Below are 16366 nucleotides of genomic sequence, written 5' to 3' on the forward strand. Positions count from 1 at the left end.
CACCTTCCCTGATAGCATGGTGTCAGAAGCGTGTTAAAGTGAAAATTAAAATAAGATCCAGAAACTCCTAACACCCACAATGCCCAAGACCCAATAAGAAAAAAACAAAACACTCATCATACCACGAATCAGGAAAATCTCAACTTGAATGCGAAAAGACAATCAACAGACACCAACACTGAGATGACTGCGAAAAGACAAATGTTGGAATTACCTGACAAGCATTTTAAAGCAGACACTGAAAAATACTTCAGTAAGCAACTACAGACATGTCTGAAAAAATGTAAAATACAGAAGAAATACAAAGTGTCAAGAAAGAAATAAGGAAATCTCAACAAAGAAATAGAAGATAAAATGAAGAACCTAGTGGAAATTCTAGAACTGAAAAATATAATAACCACAGTTAAAAACACACATGTGCACAAACACACAACTCGCTCAACAGAACAAATGCTGAATAAAAAAGAGACAAAAGAATCAGTGAACTTGAAGATAGGAAAATAGAAATTATGCATTCTGAACAACTAAGATAAAATCGATGGAAAAAAGTAAACAGAGCCTCAGGAACCGGTGGGACTATAACAAAAGATCTCACATTCATGTCATCAAGAGTCCTAGAAGAGTCTGGAGCTATGAAAGTGTTCAAGAAAATAACGGCTAAAATATCCCCAAGTTTGGCAAAGGACACAATCCTACAGTTCAAGAAGCTGAGCAAACTTTAAACAGGATAAACTCAAGAAATCCATGCCCAAGGACAAGTACAAAAACTAAACACACATTTCTTGAAAGCAGTGAGAAATAACACTTAGATTTACCAACAGGGAAACACACTCTACTGACAGTGGATTTCCCATCAGAAACCACAGAAGGAAATGGAACAATATTTCCCAAGTGCTTAAAAAAAAAAAAAAAAAAAACAATTTCATATCTAGTGAAAATATTCTTCAGGAATGAAAGGGAAACAAACATTCTTGGATAAAGTAAAACGAAGAGAAATTGTAGCTGACATAAAGAATGGTTAAAGGGAATTCTCTAAACAGGATATGATCTTTGAACATCAGGAAGGAAGGAAGGAAGAACAATGAAAAGAGTAAAAGTGACGGTAAATACCCTCTTGAGTGTTCTAAATTATGCTTAATTGTTGAAGTAAATACAATCCTGTGTGATGTGGTTGTCAGTGTATGTAGCATTTTAATAACAATGCTTTTTAAATGGAACTAAGGAAGCCCTCTTAAGTAAATAGCAATGAGTATTTATGTAACTATTAAATATCTTCTAAAACTTGTCCATTGGAAATCCGATATAAATTAGTTACATAAATTCACTTCTATTATTTTTAAATGAATCACTTCTATTATTCTGATTTGTTATTTAAATAAAATTTCAATCTTTAGGTTCTTATATATGAGACTCGAAAGAGCTAAAGTGAAGTATCAAACCAGATCTGAGCAAAAAAGGCAATTCATCTTTTCTTGGTTATTGATGACACCTACTGGCTTCTTAGTGGCAGTGCTTTGTACAGGGCGTGTAGAAATGAGGGAGGGATCACTATAATGGCACAAGTACAGAAAAAAAGAAAGAAAGGCACTGGGAGCAGGAAGTATACTCAGCATGCACAAAGCTAAACCCACAAACTCCTCCAAATCTGATAGGCTCTTGATGTTCCTATCTCATTGAAAGTCACGGCCATCCACCCAGATGTGGGTCATGGTGGACACCCCACTCTTCCTCACCCACCATTTCCAAGCCATTACCAAATTGTGGTTTTTACAGTCTAAATATCCTTCTGGCCATAGTTCTCCTCTCCATTTCTACCTCCCTTGTCAAAGTTGTTAGCCTCATATCTCATCTATCCACATGTGACATGTTCTATGTATGTTCTAAGTGCTTTACTGGTTATATTAACTCATTTCATCCTCACAGGGGCCCCAAGAGATGTGTGCCAGATGTCAAAAGGCCAAGCAAGGCCAAGTAATCTGGTCAGGGTCTTACACCAGGCTGGTGGAACCACAGTTAAACTGGGGCAAATGGCTCCAGATTTTGTGGTTTTTTTGGGAGATGATATGGCTGCCTTTTGACCACCACACTTTGCCATAGTCCCTAAATGGTCTACTCATATCTCTTCTGGACCCCCTCTAATTCATCTCCAAAGAAGAGCCAGAGATATTCCTAAAGCATAAATCTAAAACTTTATCACTTCCTCCAATGACTTTCCCTGTTTTTAGGAGAAAGACAAAACTCCCTCACATCATGGCTTACAGAGTCTTACACTGTGCTCCTTCCTGACATCTCCCATTTCATTCCGTCCTATACTTCCCCTTGTTCTCTCCACTAGGCCACACTGGCCTTCCCTAAGTTGTTTCCCACTAAGGCCTTTGCCTGTGCTGCTCCTTTCACCCTCTTAAGGCCTACTCATCCCTAGATCTCAACCCAAGCATTATCTTCTCAGGAGGGAGCTTAGACTATCAATTTGAAAATTCTTTTCTAATGTAACTAGAGTTGTAAATTTCCATCTAAGCAATGCTTTATCAACACCACAAATTATGTGACAAGTTTTCACTTTCTGTTCAGCTCTACTATTTTCTAATTTCCCTGGAAAATTCCTTTTAATCCATTAATTTCCAAGTATTTAAGGATTTTTTTCAGTTATCTTTCTGTGACTGATTTCTAATTCAATTCCACGCAATCAAAGACGATTCATTGTATGATTTCAATTCTTTTAAATTTGTTCAGGGACATCTCTCTTGGCGAATGTTCCACAAGCATTTGAAAGAATGAGTATTTTACTATTTTGGGGTGAACTGTTGTACAAATGTTTATTAGATCCAGTTTGTCAATGGTGTTAATTCAGCTCTTCTATATACTTACTAATTTTCTGTTTGCTTGTCCCACAGTTTCCTGAGAGAGAAGTGGTAAGTTTTCAACTATAACTATGGCTTTGCCTGTTTCTCTTTTCAGTTTATCAAGTTTTACTTCATGTATTTTGAAGCTCTAATGTTAGGTATATACATATTTAGAATTATTATGTCCTCTTGGTGAACTGTCTCTTTTATCATGTAATGTGTTCCTGCTAATTTTCCTTGTTCTGAATATTACTATCTTTTTGAATTGTCTACCCTTTTCATCCTTCTCCTTTTAACCTGCCTATATTTATTATATTTAAGGTGGGTTTCTTATACATATATAGAAATGGATCTTTCTACATATACATATATAGTTGGCTCTCTCTCACTGTGATTTTTACTTGCATTTCCTTGAGGACTTCTTATATGTTATATACATATCTTTTTAGGTCTCTTGGTTTTTGATATATTTGTTTAAGTGCCTGTTCTCAAGTCTTCTGCCAATTTAAAAAACTGAGTTGTCTTTTTTTCCTTGGACATCCTTGATTTGTTCCTGATCTTAGGGGGAAAGTATTCAAAATTTCACCAGGAAGTATGATGATGTCAGCTTTAGTTTTCTCTTATTGCCCTTTACCAATTTGAGGAAGTTCTCTTCTGTTCCTACTTTGTTGAGAATTTTTTAAAAATCATGAATGGGTATTGAAATTTGTCAAATGCCTTTTCTATATCTTTTGAGATGACCATATAACTTTTCTACTTTAGTTCTGTTAATATGGCAAATTACAATGATTTATTTTCAAGTGTTAAACGTTGGTTACGCAAGTATGTACAACTGAATTCCTGAAATAAACTCCAGTTAGTCATGACACAGTGTCCTTTTTATATATTGCTAGATTCAATGTGGTAATATTTTGTTTAGGGTTTTAGTGTCTACATTCATGAGGGATACTGCTCTTATAATTTCCCTTTCTTATAATGTCTTGTCATATTTTGGTATCATGTCTTTCCTTATAATTTATATTTAATATATATTTAATATATATAAATTGAGTTGGGAAGCATTTCCTCTTTATCTGTTCTTTGGAAGAGTTTATATACTATTGCTATTATTTCTTCCTTAAATGTTTAGAGAAATTCACCAGTGAAACCATATGGGCCTAGAGTTCTCTTTGTTGGAAGATTTTTAATTACATTTTCAATTTTTTTTAACAGAGGTTGCAACTTTTCTATTTCTTCTTATGTCAGTTTTGGTAAATTATGATTTTCAAGGCATTTAGCTATTTATCTGCACTGTCAATTTATTGGCATAAGGATGTTTATGATATCCCTGTATCACTCTTTTAATGTCTGTGGATATGTGGTGAGATCTCCATTTTCATGTCAGATAATGATCATTTGTTTTCTTTTTCTCTTTTTAAAATTTCTTTATCAGTGTTACTAAGCATTTTTCAATTTAGTAATCTTTTCAAAAAATAAACTTTTGCCTTTTTTAATTTTCTCTTTCATTCACCTGTTTTCTATTTCATTAAATTCTACTCTTTTTTGGCATTTTAATTTAGGTTTATTTCATTTAAGCTTAATTTTTTTCATTAAATTCTACTCTTATCTCTAATATTTCCTCCATTCTACTTTCTTCTGGTTTGACTCACTCTCCGTTTTCTAGCCTCTTGAGTTGGTAGCTTAGATTACTGATTTTAAATCTTTCTTTTTGTCTATTCAGTTAAAGCTATAAATTTCCAGCTGCACACTGTGCTTAAGCTGTATCTTACAAACAAATCAATTAATTTTTCAAGAGTCATTTGGAGTCTTTGGTTCGGGGTAAAAATATTTTCTTAGGAATCAGGGAGGAGTAAAATGGAAAAGGACACAAAGAAACTCTGTAAGGCGATGGTAACGCTCCATATCTTGATTTGGGTGTTGGATATACAGGTATGTACATTTGTCAAAAACACAATACTTTGTACACTCAAGACCTGAACCATGTATAATACTAGAAGATCGGCATCAGTACCTTTTTCATAAGTGAGAAATCTAAAGCTTCAGGGGAGTTGACTGTGATAGATGCATATGAACATCATGCACTTAGCAACAGAAAGAGCCAGGAATTAAGCCTATGTCATCAGAACCCTTATGGTTTGCATTCTACCACATATTATTTTATATGTATACAAACATATATATATAGAGAGAGAGAGAGAGAGAGAAATTGAGAGTGAGACAAAGACACAGACATACCCCATGCAGTACATGTTTAATATGTGGCTTTAACAAGATATTTTTCCAGCCTGCTGTGAACTGATTTATTCCTCAGTAAACTCACCTTATTACCATCAAATAGACAGAGGCGTACATGTCTACTGAGAACCTGGATGCTCATTCCTGGAAGAGGAATCATTTTACAGCTCCAGAGGGTCAGAATGAATGAAACACGACTTGGTCTTGACCTAATCTAAGAGTGAAATTAGTTATAAGAGGGTTTATTTTATGGCTTATAAGACAAATTCATTTTCAAGGCATCTTTTATAAATACTTAAAATCTACATACAATAAAAAAGGATGAAAGAAAAAAATTTACACCTAAATATACATATGAAAAGTTTCAATAGTCTGTTCAACTTAAAATAAAAACCTTAGGTAAATTTTCCATAAACCTTTATATTTGAAATATTTGCATTTTGGGGGTAAATACACAAAAATCATAATGAAAAAAGAGTCAGTATAATCAGGTAAAATGGAGGATGTGACTATGGAATAAGTGCATTCCGGGTTCATTCTTAGAGTTCATATACAATGTGGGTAAGTGTAGAAGGTCACCATAGCATAATAACCAGTAACACCCAGCATTAGTATTATCCAGCTGGCTCCTCCTTGTTTTAATTCTAAGCATGTACCTACAGTGTTCCTTGGCTTCTTACACAGATGTTTTGACAGAATGCACTGACCGTTGGATAAGATTTTTCAGTTCTATTTCACAAGTATAGTTCAGAAGGTCAATAAATAAATCGGCAATCAGGTTTCTTATTTAAAAACATCTTCAACTCTTAACATTCAGCTTTATGGTCATTGGCCTTTTCATTCAAAGACCTTATATCATGGAAAAAGTAAGACAATATCTAACAGTTTGCAATTTTCAATTTAAGAAATGAGAGCTGAATATTTAGCTCTCTGGGTACAAGTTCATGACATTGAATGCCATTATTCAAGTACTAGTACACTAAGCAGACCAAACACAACGTCTTTCCTGACTTGCAATAAAAGATACTTCAGACTAAGAAGGTCCTAGGCAATGCTCAGGATGAGAGGGGAAAGTTCTATACCACCTCTCCCCACAAAACCTAAACATACTGGGCCCTCTTATTCTTCCCTTGAGGCTCTGAGAGAAGAAGGGAGAAAAGGCAGAAGGTAAACAGGAAAGAGAGTGACATACTCTAATGTGGTTCATATCTGCTAAAAAGGAGGAGAGTGGAATTACATATCCAGAGTATTTCTTACTTCAAGTATTCAGGATACCAGGAATCTTTTACCCTAAGCTCCCCCCAAAAAAGTATAATCATAAAAATCTTTCAACTTTCTCATTTCCATTTAATTAAAAAAATTATCACTACTAGTGATATTGGCAAACATTTATTAAGTTATCATGTGCCAGACACTGTTCTAAGCCCTCTACACATATAATGTAATTCTCATAATAACCCTATGTTAGAGGTGTTATTATCATTCCTTTTTATACAGATGCAAAGAATGAGTAAGAGAGATACCTCATATTACTTCCTTTGTAACAATGGAAGAAGAGAGCAACAGTTTTGTTGTCTTAGTAATGAAACGATCACTGAGTAATTAAAAATTAAAATAGAGAAAAATTTTTTATTTTCTAGAATGCATTAATCAATTTACACGTTATCTGTATTGCAGCTATAACCAAATCTGGAAAGGTATAATTCTGCTGATAGCAACCATACTCACAGTGCCTGTTTTAGCATCCCACATTAGATCCCTGAAGGCCAGTTGTGAAGGAGTGAGCTCTGGCTGTAAGAAGTAACTTGCTCGAAACTGATTCCCTGAAAAAATAATTTTTCCTTTATTTTCTTACAAAGAAAGGAATGAAATACAAAGCCAAAAATGTATAATGTTATGCAACAAATTTAGGAAACAGACATCCAAAATCTCAAGTTGCCTACTAGGAACTTGCTTTCTAAGACATGTGTGCCAATGGCGATTTCCCTACTCGTAAGAATAACTGTAGAAAAAGTAAAGACAGAAGCACATAAGAGCTGATCTTAAAGTAGCTTTAAGAAAGACCTTAAAAACTTTTAGGCCAACAGCATGCCCTGTGAAGAAGATGATCCATTCAAATATTTTTGTAAAAAGCAGAAAATGTATAAAGACTCTTCAGAAAAATATGATTATTAATTTTACTTAACACAAAACCATTATTATACCGTTTTCTCATACTTTAGTTATGAAGAATACAGATTACAAAATCATTTATTCATTTGAGAAATAATTTCTGAGTTCCTGCTGTGTGCTAGGCACTCTGCCAGGACCTGCCAAATACATATGTGAATCAGAGAAATACGGCCCCTGTCATTTACAGTTGGGTGGGGGAAATAATTTAAAAAAAATAAGTAGAAGAAAGAATAAAAAAATTATAAACTAACTTAGATCCATAAAGGGTGCTCAAGTGGAAGGGTGTTACTGAAAGAATGCATCTCTTGGAAGATGGAATTCCCTGGGATGCAAAGAATGAGAAGTTGCTGGGCATTCAGGGAGGGCTGAAAAGAGCCTTCCCGGAAGAGGAGCCTCTAAGCAGCCTTTCCACAAATAACTCAACAACTCAGGATATATAGGAGATCCTCCCCCAACATTATTTCTCTTTAATGAGCTTATGGACAAATGTTGTTAAGTACAGAAAAATCCAAGAACAAATAAGAAAACAGAAATGCAAATGGATAATAACTCTTCAGAAAAGTCTTCGTGCAAAGAAAAGGAGAGAAAGGGAGGCTTTGGCTAACGTGGGATAGGGTGAGAGGAGCTGGGTCCTAAGGGTATCAGGCATTCTGGTAGACTGATGAGGGCAGGAACTTGTGCGGGGAAGGTGGGCTGAAAATACACAAAGGGGCTCATAATTAAAACAGTCATATTTTTGAAATAAAGCAAAGGGTCTAGAAGCCAGAGCACAGGTAAACAGACCAGCATCTAACCGGATCAGGGAAGGATCTGCCCTAGGAAAGACGAAGGAATAGAGGAGTACCAAAGAGATGTGATATTCAACAACTTTTTAAACAGCTTATTTTGGCTAAAACAATAACATCAGACATAAAACTTTGCTGCTTAACTACAAGCTTGTGGTGGCTCAGCGACAACTGTTACCTTCCTCCAAAAGCTGGAAGAGTGTGGAGGGCCTGAACCCTGCAGGAATAGCTCCCATTGTGGTCAACACGTCAACAGTGTTTGTCTGCTGAAGACAGTAAAGACAAAAAACGGAGTTGTTTCCTCACCTCCATAATACTTTCTCTTAACACTACAGCAACTACGATGCAGAAAAGGAAAACACGAACATGCAGACTTGAGTGGACAAATACAGCAATTTAAGCCCAAAGTCCAGAGGATGCCATCCATCACTGAATCCTAGTAACTTCCAAGAACCTCAGCCCCATGCAGTGCCTGGTGGGCAGAGCTCTGTGCTCTAGACCAGGTGCTTCTTGTACATCTTTCATCAAAATGTCCCTACTCTGGTCCCACCCTGTGGTGTACTGCCACGTAACAGATGAGTGAACGTCAGAAACTGATATGCACTGAAGAATTCATGGCCTTTCTGTATATGTGTACATACACACACACAAACATATGAGCACGTCCATGTAAGCGATAGGTAGGGTAAGAGGTCAGGAAGCGTATCAACTAAACTATTAATGGTGATTAGTTATGGGAGGGAAGGAGTGGATTTTCATTTTGTTATGTAACTCTTTTAAATGATAGGAATATGGATAATTTCTTACTTTCTTGAGCTTTTTGGAATTTTTTTTAAAAAAGATTTTATTTATTTATTTGACAGAGAGTGACGCAGTGAGAGAGGGAACACAAACAGAGGGAGTGGGAGAGGGAGAAGCAGGCTTCCCATTGAGCAGGGAGCCCGATGCAGGACTCGATCTCAGGACCCTGGGATCATGACTGAGCTGAAAGCAGACGCTTAATGACTGAGCCACCTAGGTGCAACTGGAATTTTTCATATTAACGGAATTTAACATCAGCCTTTATCCAAATGGTAGAAAATTTAGGCAGAATCAACAAGATATAGTTGCAAGCCCTCAAATCTACTCTTCTTATAGAAAAAGCCTAAGGAGAAATACTACTTGGAGCATCGCTTATTAAGCCAGAGCCATATGTTTTATGCTCTGTACATTCCATGCCTTGTACCCTATTTAAGATCCAATGTTATCTTCTAAAGTCTCCATCCTGTTTTGATTCTGCACTCTCTCAGAACTGTTAGGTTAACAAAACATGACATCATTAACAGAACAGGTGATACCAACCTCTGAGATAGCTTTTCGGACAGCATTCCAGTGAGAATCAGTTCTGGGGGGGCCAAAATAGTAAGGTGAGTGCACAGACAGCTCATGCTTATTGACTCGATTTTGGAGCATCATCAATCAAAGAACAAAGCACTTAATTGTCAATAAGTTCTAAAAATTTACAAGTCTCTAAATGAAATCAAGAAAGAATAATATCATGCACTAAAAATAATGATGAAATTAAAGTAGTACCGATCTTTAAGCAAATAGTAACACAAAAAGCACTGTTCTCAAACTGTAAGTTGTCTCCGTTTCAAAAATTCTTGAATTATTTACAACAGTAAAAATAAACAAAAAGTTTCTTAAACTCACTCTGATATCCTCTCACAACTTTTACCTTTGTTTAACTTCTTCCCCCTCTGCTGTTTGGTCCTCCACCTCCACATCTTCTTCGCTGCCTTCTTCACTTGAGTCTTGGCTGCCTTCTTTATTATAGGGCTGGAAAATTATCAAAATATGAAGTGCTTTTTACCTAACGCAAAAATCAACCAATAAAAATATTTTCAAAAAGGCTCAACTATAGGTGGGAATATATACAATGGGTATATCAAAAATCAGTGGGAAAAAGATTTCAACATATTGTCAATAACTTCACTATCTGAAAAAATTACAAGGATAGAGATAGAGAGCAAGTTTAATCAAAATAAATTCCCAGTGGAATTTATTACAATGAATAAAAAAAGAAGGTAGAAATAAAAGAAGTTAGAAGTGTTAAAGTGTCAAGAAAAGTGTTAGAAAAAAGTAATGTTGAGACAGGGATATCCTTGCCAATTATAATGCCGAAACCAAAAATCATAAACGGAAACACTGACAGACTTAGCAACATAAAAAATAGACTGGTTCTAAGTCAACAAAGAAAATACCTGTCACAGATTTCCAAGGCTTAATACCCTTAGTCTGAAAATATTATGATACTCTTATAAATCAATACAATTTAAACAAATCTGTTAGAAAAATGGTCAAAAGAACTGAAAAGGCAATTTACAAAGAAGACGTAGAAATGGTCATAAAGTGTATTAAATGATGCTCTACCTTATTAGCAGTACAATGAATGCAAATAAAAACAAGAACGGGCCTCTTTCTTGCCTACCACACTGGCAGCCATCCACAGCACATGTGTGGGGGAAAAGTACTCCCAGATGCTGGGGAGGAGGGAACAAACAAGCATGACTTTTCTGAAAGGCAACATGGCAAACTAAATGAAAATAAATGTGTAAATCTTTTGAACCAGGAATGAGCACCTGGAAATTTGTCTGAGGGCAACAAACCAGACAAATCTACAAAGATGTCTGTGTTGACTGATCACAACACAGGTTGCTGGTTGTCTCCCACCTAATCTCTTCTTTTCTAATAGAATCCCTGATTTTAGCAATGAGCCAGCTAAAAGTCTACATTTTTCAAACCCTTCTTGTGTCTAGGTGTTAACAAGAGACTCAATTCTGATCAAGGAAATATCATTGGAAGTTTTTTGTATAAATTCTAGGAAACTGTCTTAAGAAGACAGCAGCTCATACCTTTTGGTCTCTTATTCCCCTTTCTTCTTTCGCTTCTTCGAATCATTAAAAGATCTAGCGGCCAACTAATCTATCTCTTTAGATACCCCTTGGAAAACCCTGTTTCCCACTTAATTACAGAGTAAAATATTAGATGGTCCTTCACCATCCCTTCACTGCCTTCGTCCATACTTCTTCCATGCACAAGAGAAATATGCTTCTACCTTACTTAAGCCACTATTTGGGTAGATCTTTTGTATCTCATAGTGGAAGCTAACTGTAGCTCCATCCGACATAATTTATAGTTCTTAGAGGCTGGAAGCAACATGTCCACCTACATGACATTGGAATACTATGCTACCAATGAAAAGGATGATTCAAACTTGAATTGTGTAAAACACTTGTTATGTGTGGCTACTGACACTTGAAGTGTGACTAGTTCAAACTGAGATGTGCTATTTAGGTATAAAATACACACTGGAATTTGAAGACTTGGTATTAAAAAAAGAAAATATTTTAAAATATTGATTATAAGTTGAAATGATAATATTTTGATATATTAGATAATATAAATACATTATTTAAAATGTCACCTGTTTTTTTCCTTTTTGTAAATGCATGTGGTCTAATAAAAAATATGTATATATTTGGTCTTTATTCCCAGTTCTTGGCAAGAGTTCCTGGAACTCTTGGAACTTCATGAGTGATAGGAGTGTCTTATGTTATTCATAACATAACATAAGCCCCCTTCAACCAGACTTGAGTTTATGCTAATGAGGTGATGGAGTGGGGGTGGGGCCCAGGCTGCCAGAGGAATCAACCATGTGGTTAGGTTAGAACTTTCAGCGCCCCACCACTACCACCCTCTTCACCTTCAGCGAGGATAAAGAAGTAGGAAACTGAATTCAATCACCAATGGCCAATCACTTAATCAATCGTGCCATGCCTATGTAACAAAACCTCCACTGAAACCTCTAAAAGACAGGGTTTCGGAAGCCTTCCAGGTTGGTGACCATGAAGAAGTGTGCTGGGTGATGGGGGTGGGGTGGCCCCAGAAAAGGCATGGAAAATCCACGTCCCACTCCTTCCATCTCCCATACCTTGCCCTATCCATGCCTTCCATTTGGCTGTTCCTGAGCTGCAGCCTTATGATAAACTGGTAAACACAAGTAAGGTGTTTTCCTGAGCTCTGTGAGTCCCTAGAGCAAGTTATCAAGCTTGAGGAGGCCTGTGGAAACTAAATTTACAGCTGGTCACTCAGAAGCACAGGTGGCCCATGGGACTTGGGATTGGCATCTGAATTAGAGCAGCTTGTGGGGTGAGCCCTTAATTTGACAGGTCTGCACGAACTCCAGGAGTTAGTGTCAGAATTAAATTGAATTACTGGACACCTGATTGGTTTCAGAGAACTGGTGTGGAAAACAACATGTATTTGGTGTTAGAAAAAAATCACACAATTAAGTGTTAGAAGTGGTGTCAGAAAAAAAGACATCTCAGTGTGGTTATGAGAAAATTTAAAATTATATTTGTAGTTTGCATTATTTTCCTATTGGACAGCGCTGATCCAGAGAGATATCTACATATATTGGCAAAGAAAATGACCATGTTATATAATGAAATATTTAAAAAAAAAAAAAGGGCGGCAAACATGCATATATGTACGTGTACATCCTGGTAAGGGATCATATATTAATGGAAGTTAACTGTGGCTTCGTTTGACAACAAATAATATACTCTTACTAAATTTTCTGATCAGCATGAATCCACAAAGCACTTTGTGTTATAACATTCTAGGCCTCACATGCATAACAGCACTTCACAGACCCCTAGCACTGTTAACACACAAGGTTTTCCCCAGGCCCTCTCCCTCTAAAATTGAAGTAAATTCTATATCCCAAGTCATTCACTAGTCAATTGATCAAAGAATACAGCTGAACGTTTTATTAAAAATGAAGACAAGTTTTGAAAAAAAATTTTAAATGGAAAAATGTTTTCAAAGGAGAAAAAGGGAAAGAATAAACAATAAAGACTAACCTCCACGTAGGTTCTGGGAATGAGACCTTTGTTTCCTTTGGCATTCTTAGCTATCCACCATCCATCAGGTTTTTTTTCAACTATAAGGAGAATTTCCCCTTTCTTAAATCAAAACAAAGTAAGACATTTTAAATTAAAATTGAGGGGCACCTGGGTGGCTTAGTTGTTAAGCGTCTGCCTTCAGCTCAGGTCATGATCCCTGGGTCGTGGGATCAAGCCCCACATCGGGCTCCCTGCTAAGCAGGAAGCCTGCTTCTCCCTCTCCCACTCCCCTGCCTGTGCTCCCCTCTCTCACTGTGTCTCCTTCTGTCAAATAAATAAGCAAAATCTTTAAAATAAATAAATAAATAAAATAAATTAATTAATTATAATTGACCCCTAAGTCAGAAATTATCAACACTGAAACTATTTTCTAAAATAGAATAGCATTTAATTTCACCATTATCCTACCAGATGCCAGATGCCAGGTAACTTTGATGACATAATTTTACATGATTACTGCCGGTAAATCATAATTTTTACTTATTTTATTAAAACAGATGGAGTCTTTAAAAACAATACCAGGAATATGTAATATAGGCATATAGGTAGAGTTTTCTTATTCCGTCAGGTATGCAAACTTATCCTTAGGTTAGGTTTTAGTCTTGTTTCTACCTTAAATGTAAGATCCCCAGCTTGCTGAGCAGCAAAGTCTCCAACAGCAATGTATTCTTTACTTGTCTGGCTGTGGGATTCATTTTCCTGTTTCTCTTCCTCTTCTGTTTCTTCTTCCTCCCCACCACTTTCTTCACTCTCTTCTTCTTCATCATCATCATCTTCTTCTTCAGCTTCTTCATCTTCATCAGCAGAATCGTCATCTTCCTCTTTTTCAGGAGGTGCCTTGATTCTGTGAAAAACAGTTCTATAATAAGGATCACTTGAAATAACATCTAAGAACAGATTGAGTATGAGGACAGCTTCTACATATAGAAGATCCTGACTATACTTGGAACTGGGTAAATAAAGGAAATAAGGAGAAAGCACAACTCATGGTTTCTACCATCTAACGAACAATGTGTGACTTGAAGGACTGAGTGGGGAAGGGGTTACTCTATCTGAGGCACATGTGGGATGCCACGGAGCATGCATGGAACTTGAGGGTATAGGACGTGTATTCAAGTCTTGGATTCATCCATTCAGCAAATGCTGCTCGAGCACTGTAACACATGGTTAGAGCATGGGCTCTGAGTTCACATCTGGCACCGTTGTCTCCTTGTTGAGTGACCTGGCATATCTTTCTTTTAAGTTTTCCATTCCTCATTGGTAAAGTGAAGGTAATAATAGAACCTGCCTCACAGGACTGTCATGAAGGTTACATGAGTTACAAATCCGAAGAAGGTTTAGAACAGTGCCTGCCTTTCGCAAGTCTTTAATAGAGGTCAGCTATGATGATGATGTATGTCAGGTTCATGTCAACCAACCTGGATACAAAACCTGGCAAGCCAGGTGAACAATTCCCTGTCCTCAAGGAGCTTACAGATAGACAATCTAGAAAATGGGTCATTACAATATAGTTTGATAGGTACATTAGAGGTATACACAGGATATTAAGGAAACACACAGAGGGACACTCAACCTACACTACATGGGTAGGGATGGGGAAAGGCTTAGAATTAGGTCTGGAGGGATGACTTGGAATTAATGAATTAAAAAGGAAGTAGAAAGAAGGGGGAGGGAGTGCTGAAAGGAGGATCAAGTTGGGGGAACCTCAAGTAGCTCACGAATGGTAGGACAAGTTTTGAAGAAATGAGTAAGAAAGAGATGAGGCTGAAAAGAGGTGAGCAGAATGCAGCCCAAGTGAGCTTTCTTTCTAACACGGTCTCTAAAAATGAAGTAAGAGAAGGCCATGATCTCATCTGTACTTTGGAAAGATGACTAGGCTACAATGAGGGGAACAGATTGGAAAAAGGGCTAAAGGCAAAGACAGTTGGGAGAAGTGAAACAAGACAACAGTATAAACTAAAAAAAAGCCAAAACCAAAAACCAAAAACCAAAAAACAGCCTTAGGATGAAGAGAAAGACATTTGGAAAGATATTAAGGAGGTACAATGGGAGGTGAGGGAAGAGAGAGGAACTAAAATAATACCAGTGTGGATGAGTCACTAAATCTCTCTTTGTTCATTCAACACTCAGCAAAGTCATCAAACGTCATCAAACATAGTGTGACAGACACTATGTGCTGGGATACGACAATGAATAAAACAGAGATCTTTGTTCTCTGAAAGCACTAGAGAAACTTACCTTAAAAATGGGGATAAAGGGGTGCCTGGGTGGCTCAGTGGGTTAAGCCTCTGCCTTCGGCTCAGGTCATGATCTCCCGGTCCTGGGATTGAGCCCCGCATCGGACTCTCTGCTCAGTAGGGAGCCTACTTCCCCCCCACTCTCTGCCTGCTGCTCTGCCTACCTGTGATCTCTGTCTGTCAAATAAATAAATAAATAAAATCTTAAAAAAAAAAACAAAAACGGGGATAACAATGTACTTAGACTGATGCAAATGAACATTGCTAAATATAAAACCAGCCAGTTATGAGATAGTCTCCAGAATAAAGAGTACTGGGTTCACATAGTATAAAATAGTTGTAGGATACACTCATACTACAGTGACCTAAACATAAACAGTAACTTAATGAAGTTTTTATGCCATAAAAATAAAAATCCACAAAATACGTCACATTGATTTTCAATGTGCCCTATTCTTTTTTTAGGAGATCTTTTGCACATATTTTATGAGTCAATTATTCTAAAATGTTGCCAAGGATAACGGGAACTTCACATGATTATTCATGGTTCTTCTTCACTGTGTTAAGACAGTGAATTTTAATTATTGACTTCTGAATGTTAAACTAACCCTGCGTTCTAGAATAAATTCCACTTAGTTATGCTGTATTGTTATTTTGAAATGACACTGGATTCTGTTTGCTAATATTTTCTATTGGGTTTGTTCATGTGTTCATGAGGCCCTTGCCATTTTTCTTATGATATTGTTGTCAAGTTTTGATACTTAAAGCTCATAAAATGACTTGGGAAATGTTCTTCTACTCTCGATAAAGGTTTGTAATCCTGGTATTATTTTTTTTAAATGTTTGCAGCAATCCATCAGTAAAACCACATGAGAGTTGATTCCGTGGGAAGGTTTTTAATCATACATTCAACTTCTTAATAGATATTTTAGCAGGACTATTAAGATTTTTCTCTTCAGCTTGTGTCAAGTACTTTTTATTTTTCAAGGAAATTATTATTTTTTTAATTTAATTATTCTTAATATATAACATATTATTTGCCCTAGGGGTAAAAGTCTGTGAATCATCAGTCTTACACAATTCATAGCACTCACCATAGCACATACCCTCCCCAATGTCCATAACCCAACCACCGTCTCACTACC

General features: G+C 36.5%; 1 protein-coding gene across 2 annotated transcripts in view; it reads right to left on the bottom strand.

Annotated features, from left to right (window-relative positions):
- NPHP1 (nephrocystin 1) overlaps positions 1 to 16366 on the bottom strand; it is a 57711-nt gene that overhangs the window by 30905 nt on the left and 10440 nt on the right. The window contains exons 5-11 of one of the 2 annotated variants that reach the window (XM_047745634.1): positions 13597 to 13828; positions 12943 to 13044; positions 9753 to 9853; positions 9377 to 9419; positions 8214 to 8298; positions 6807 to 6901; positions 5164 to 5292 (exon numbers count right to left, since the gene is read on the bottom strand). In XM_047745634.1, coding sequence (XP_047601590.1) covers positions 5164 to 5292; positions 6807 to 6901; positions 8214 to 8298; positions 9377 to 9419; positions 9753 to 9853; positions 12943 to 13044; positions 13597 to 13828 — 787 coding nt within the window. Of the gene's footprint in view, positions 1 to 5163; positions 5293 to 6806; positions 6902 to 8213; positions 8302 to 9376; positions 9420 to 9752; positions 9854 to 12942; positions 13045 to 13596; positions 13829 to 16366 lie in introns of both variants that reach the window. The other variant, XM_047745633.1, reaches the window with a different exon arrangement.

This window comes from Lutra lutra, chromosome 9, assembly GCF_902655055.1.
Source record: "Lutra lutra chromosome 9, mLutLut1.2, whole genome shotgun sequence".
Classification (NCBI taxonomy): Eukaryota; Metazoa; Chordata; class Mammalia; order Carnivora; family Mustelidae; genus Lutra; species Lutra lutra.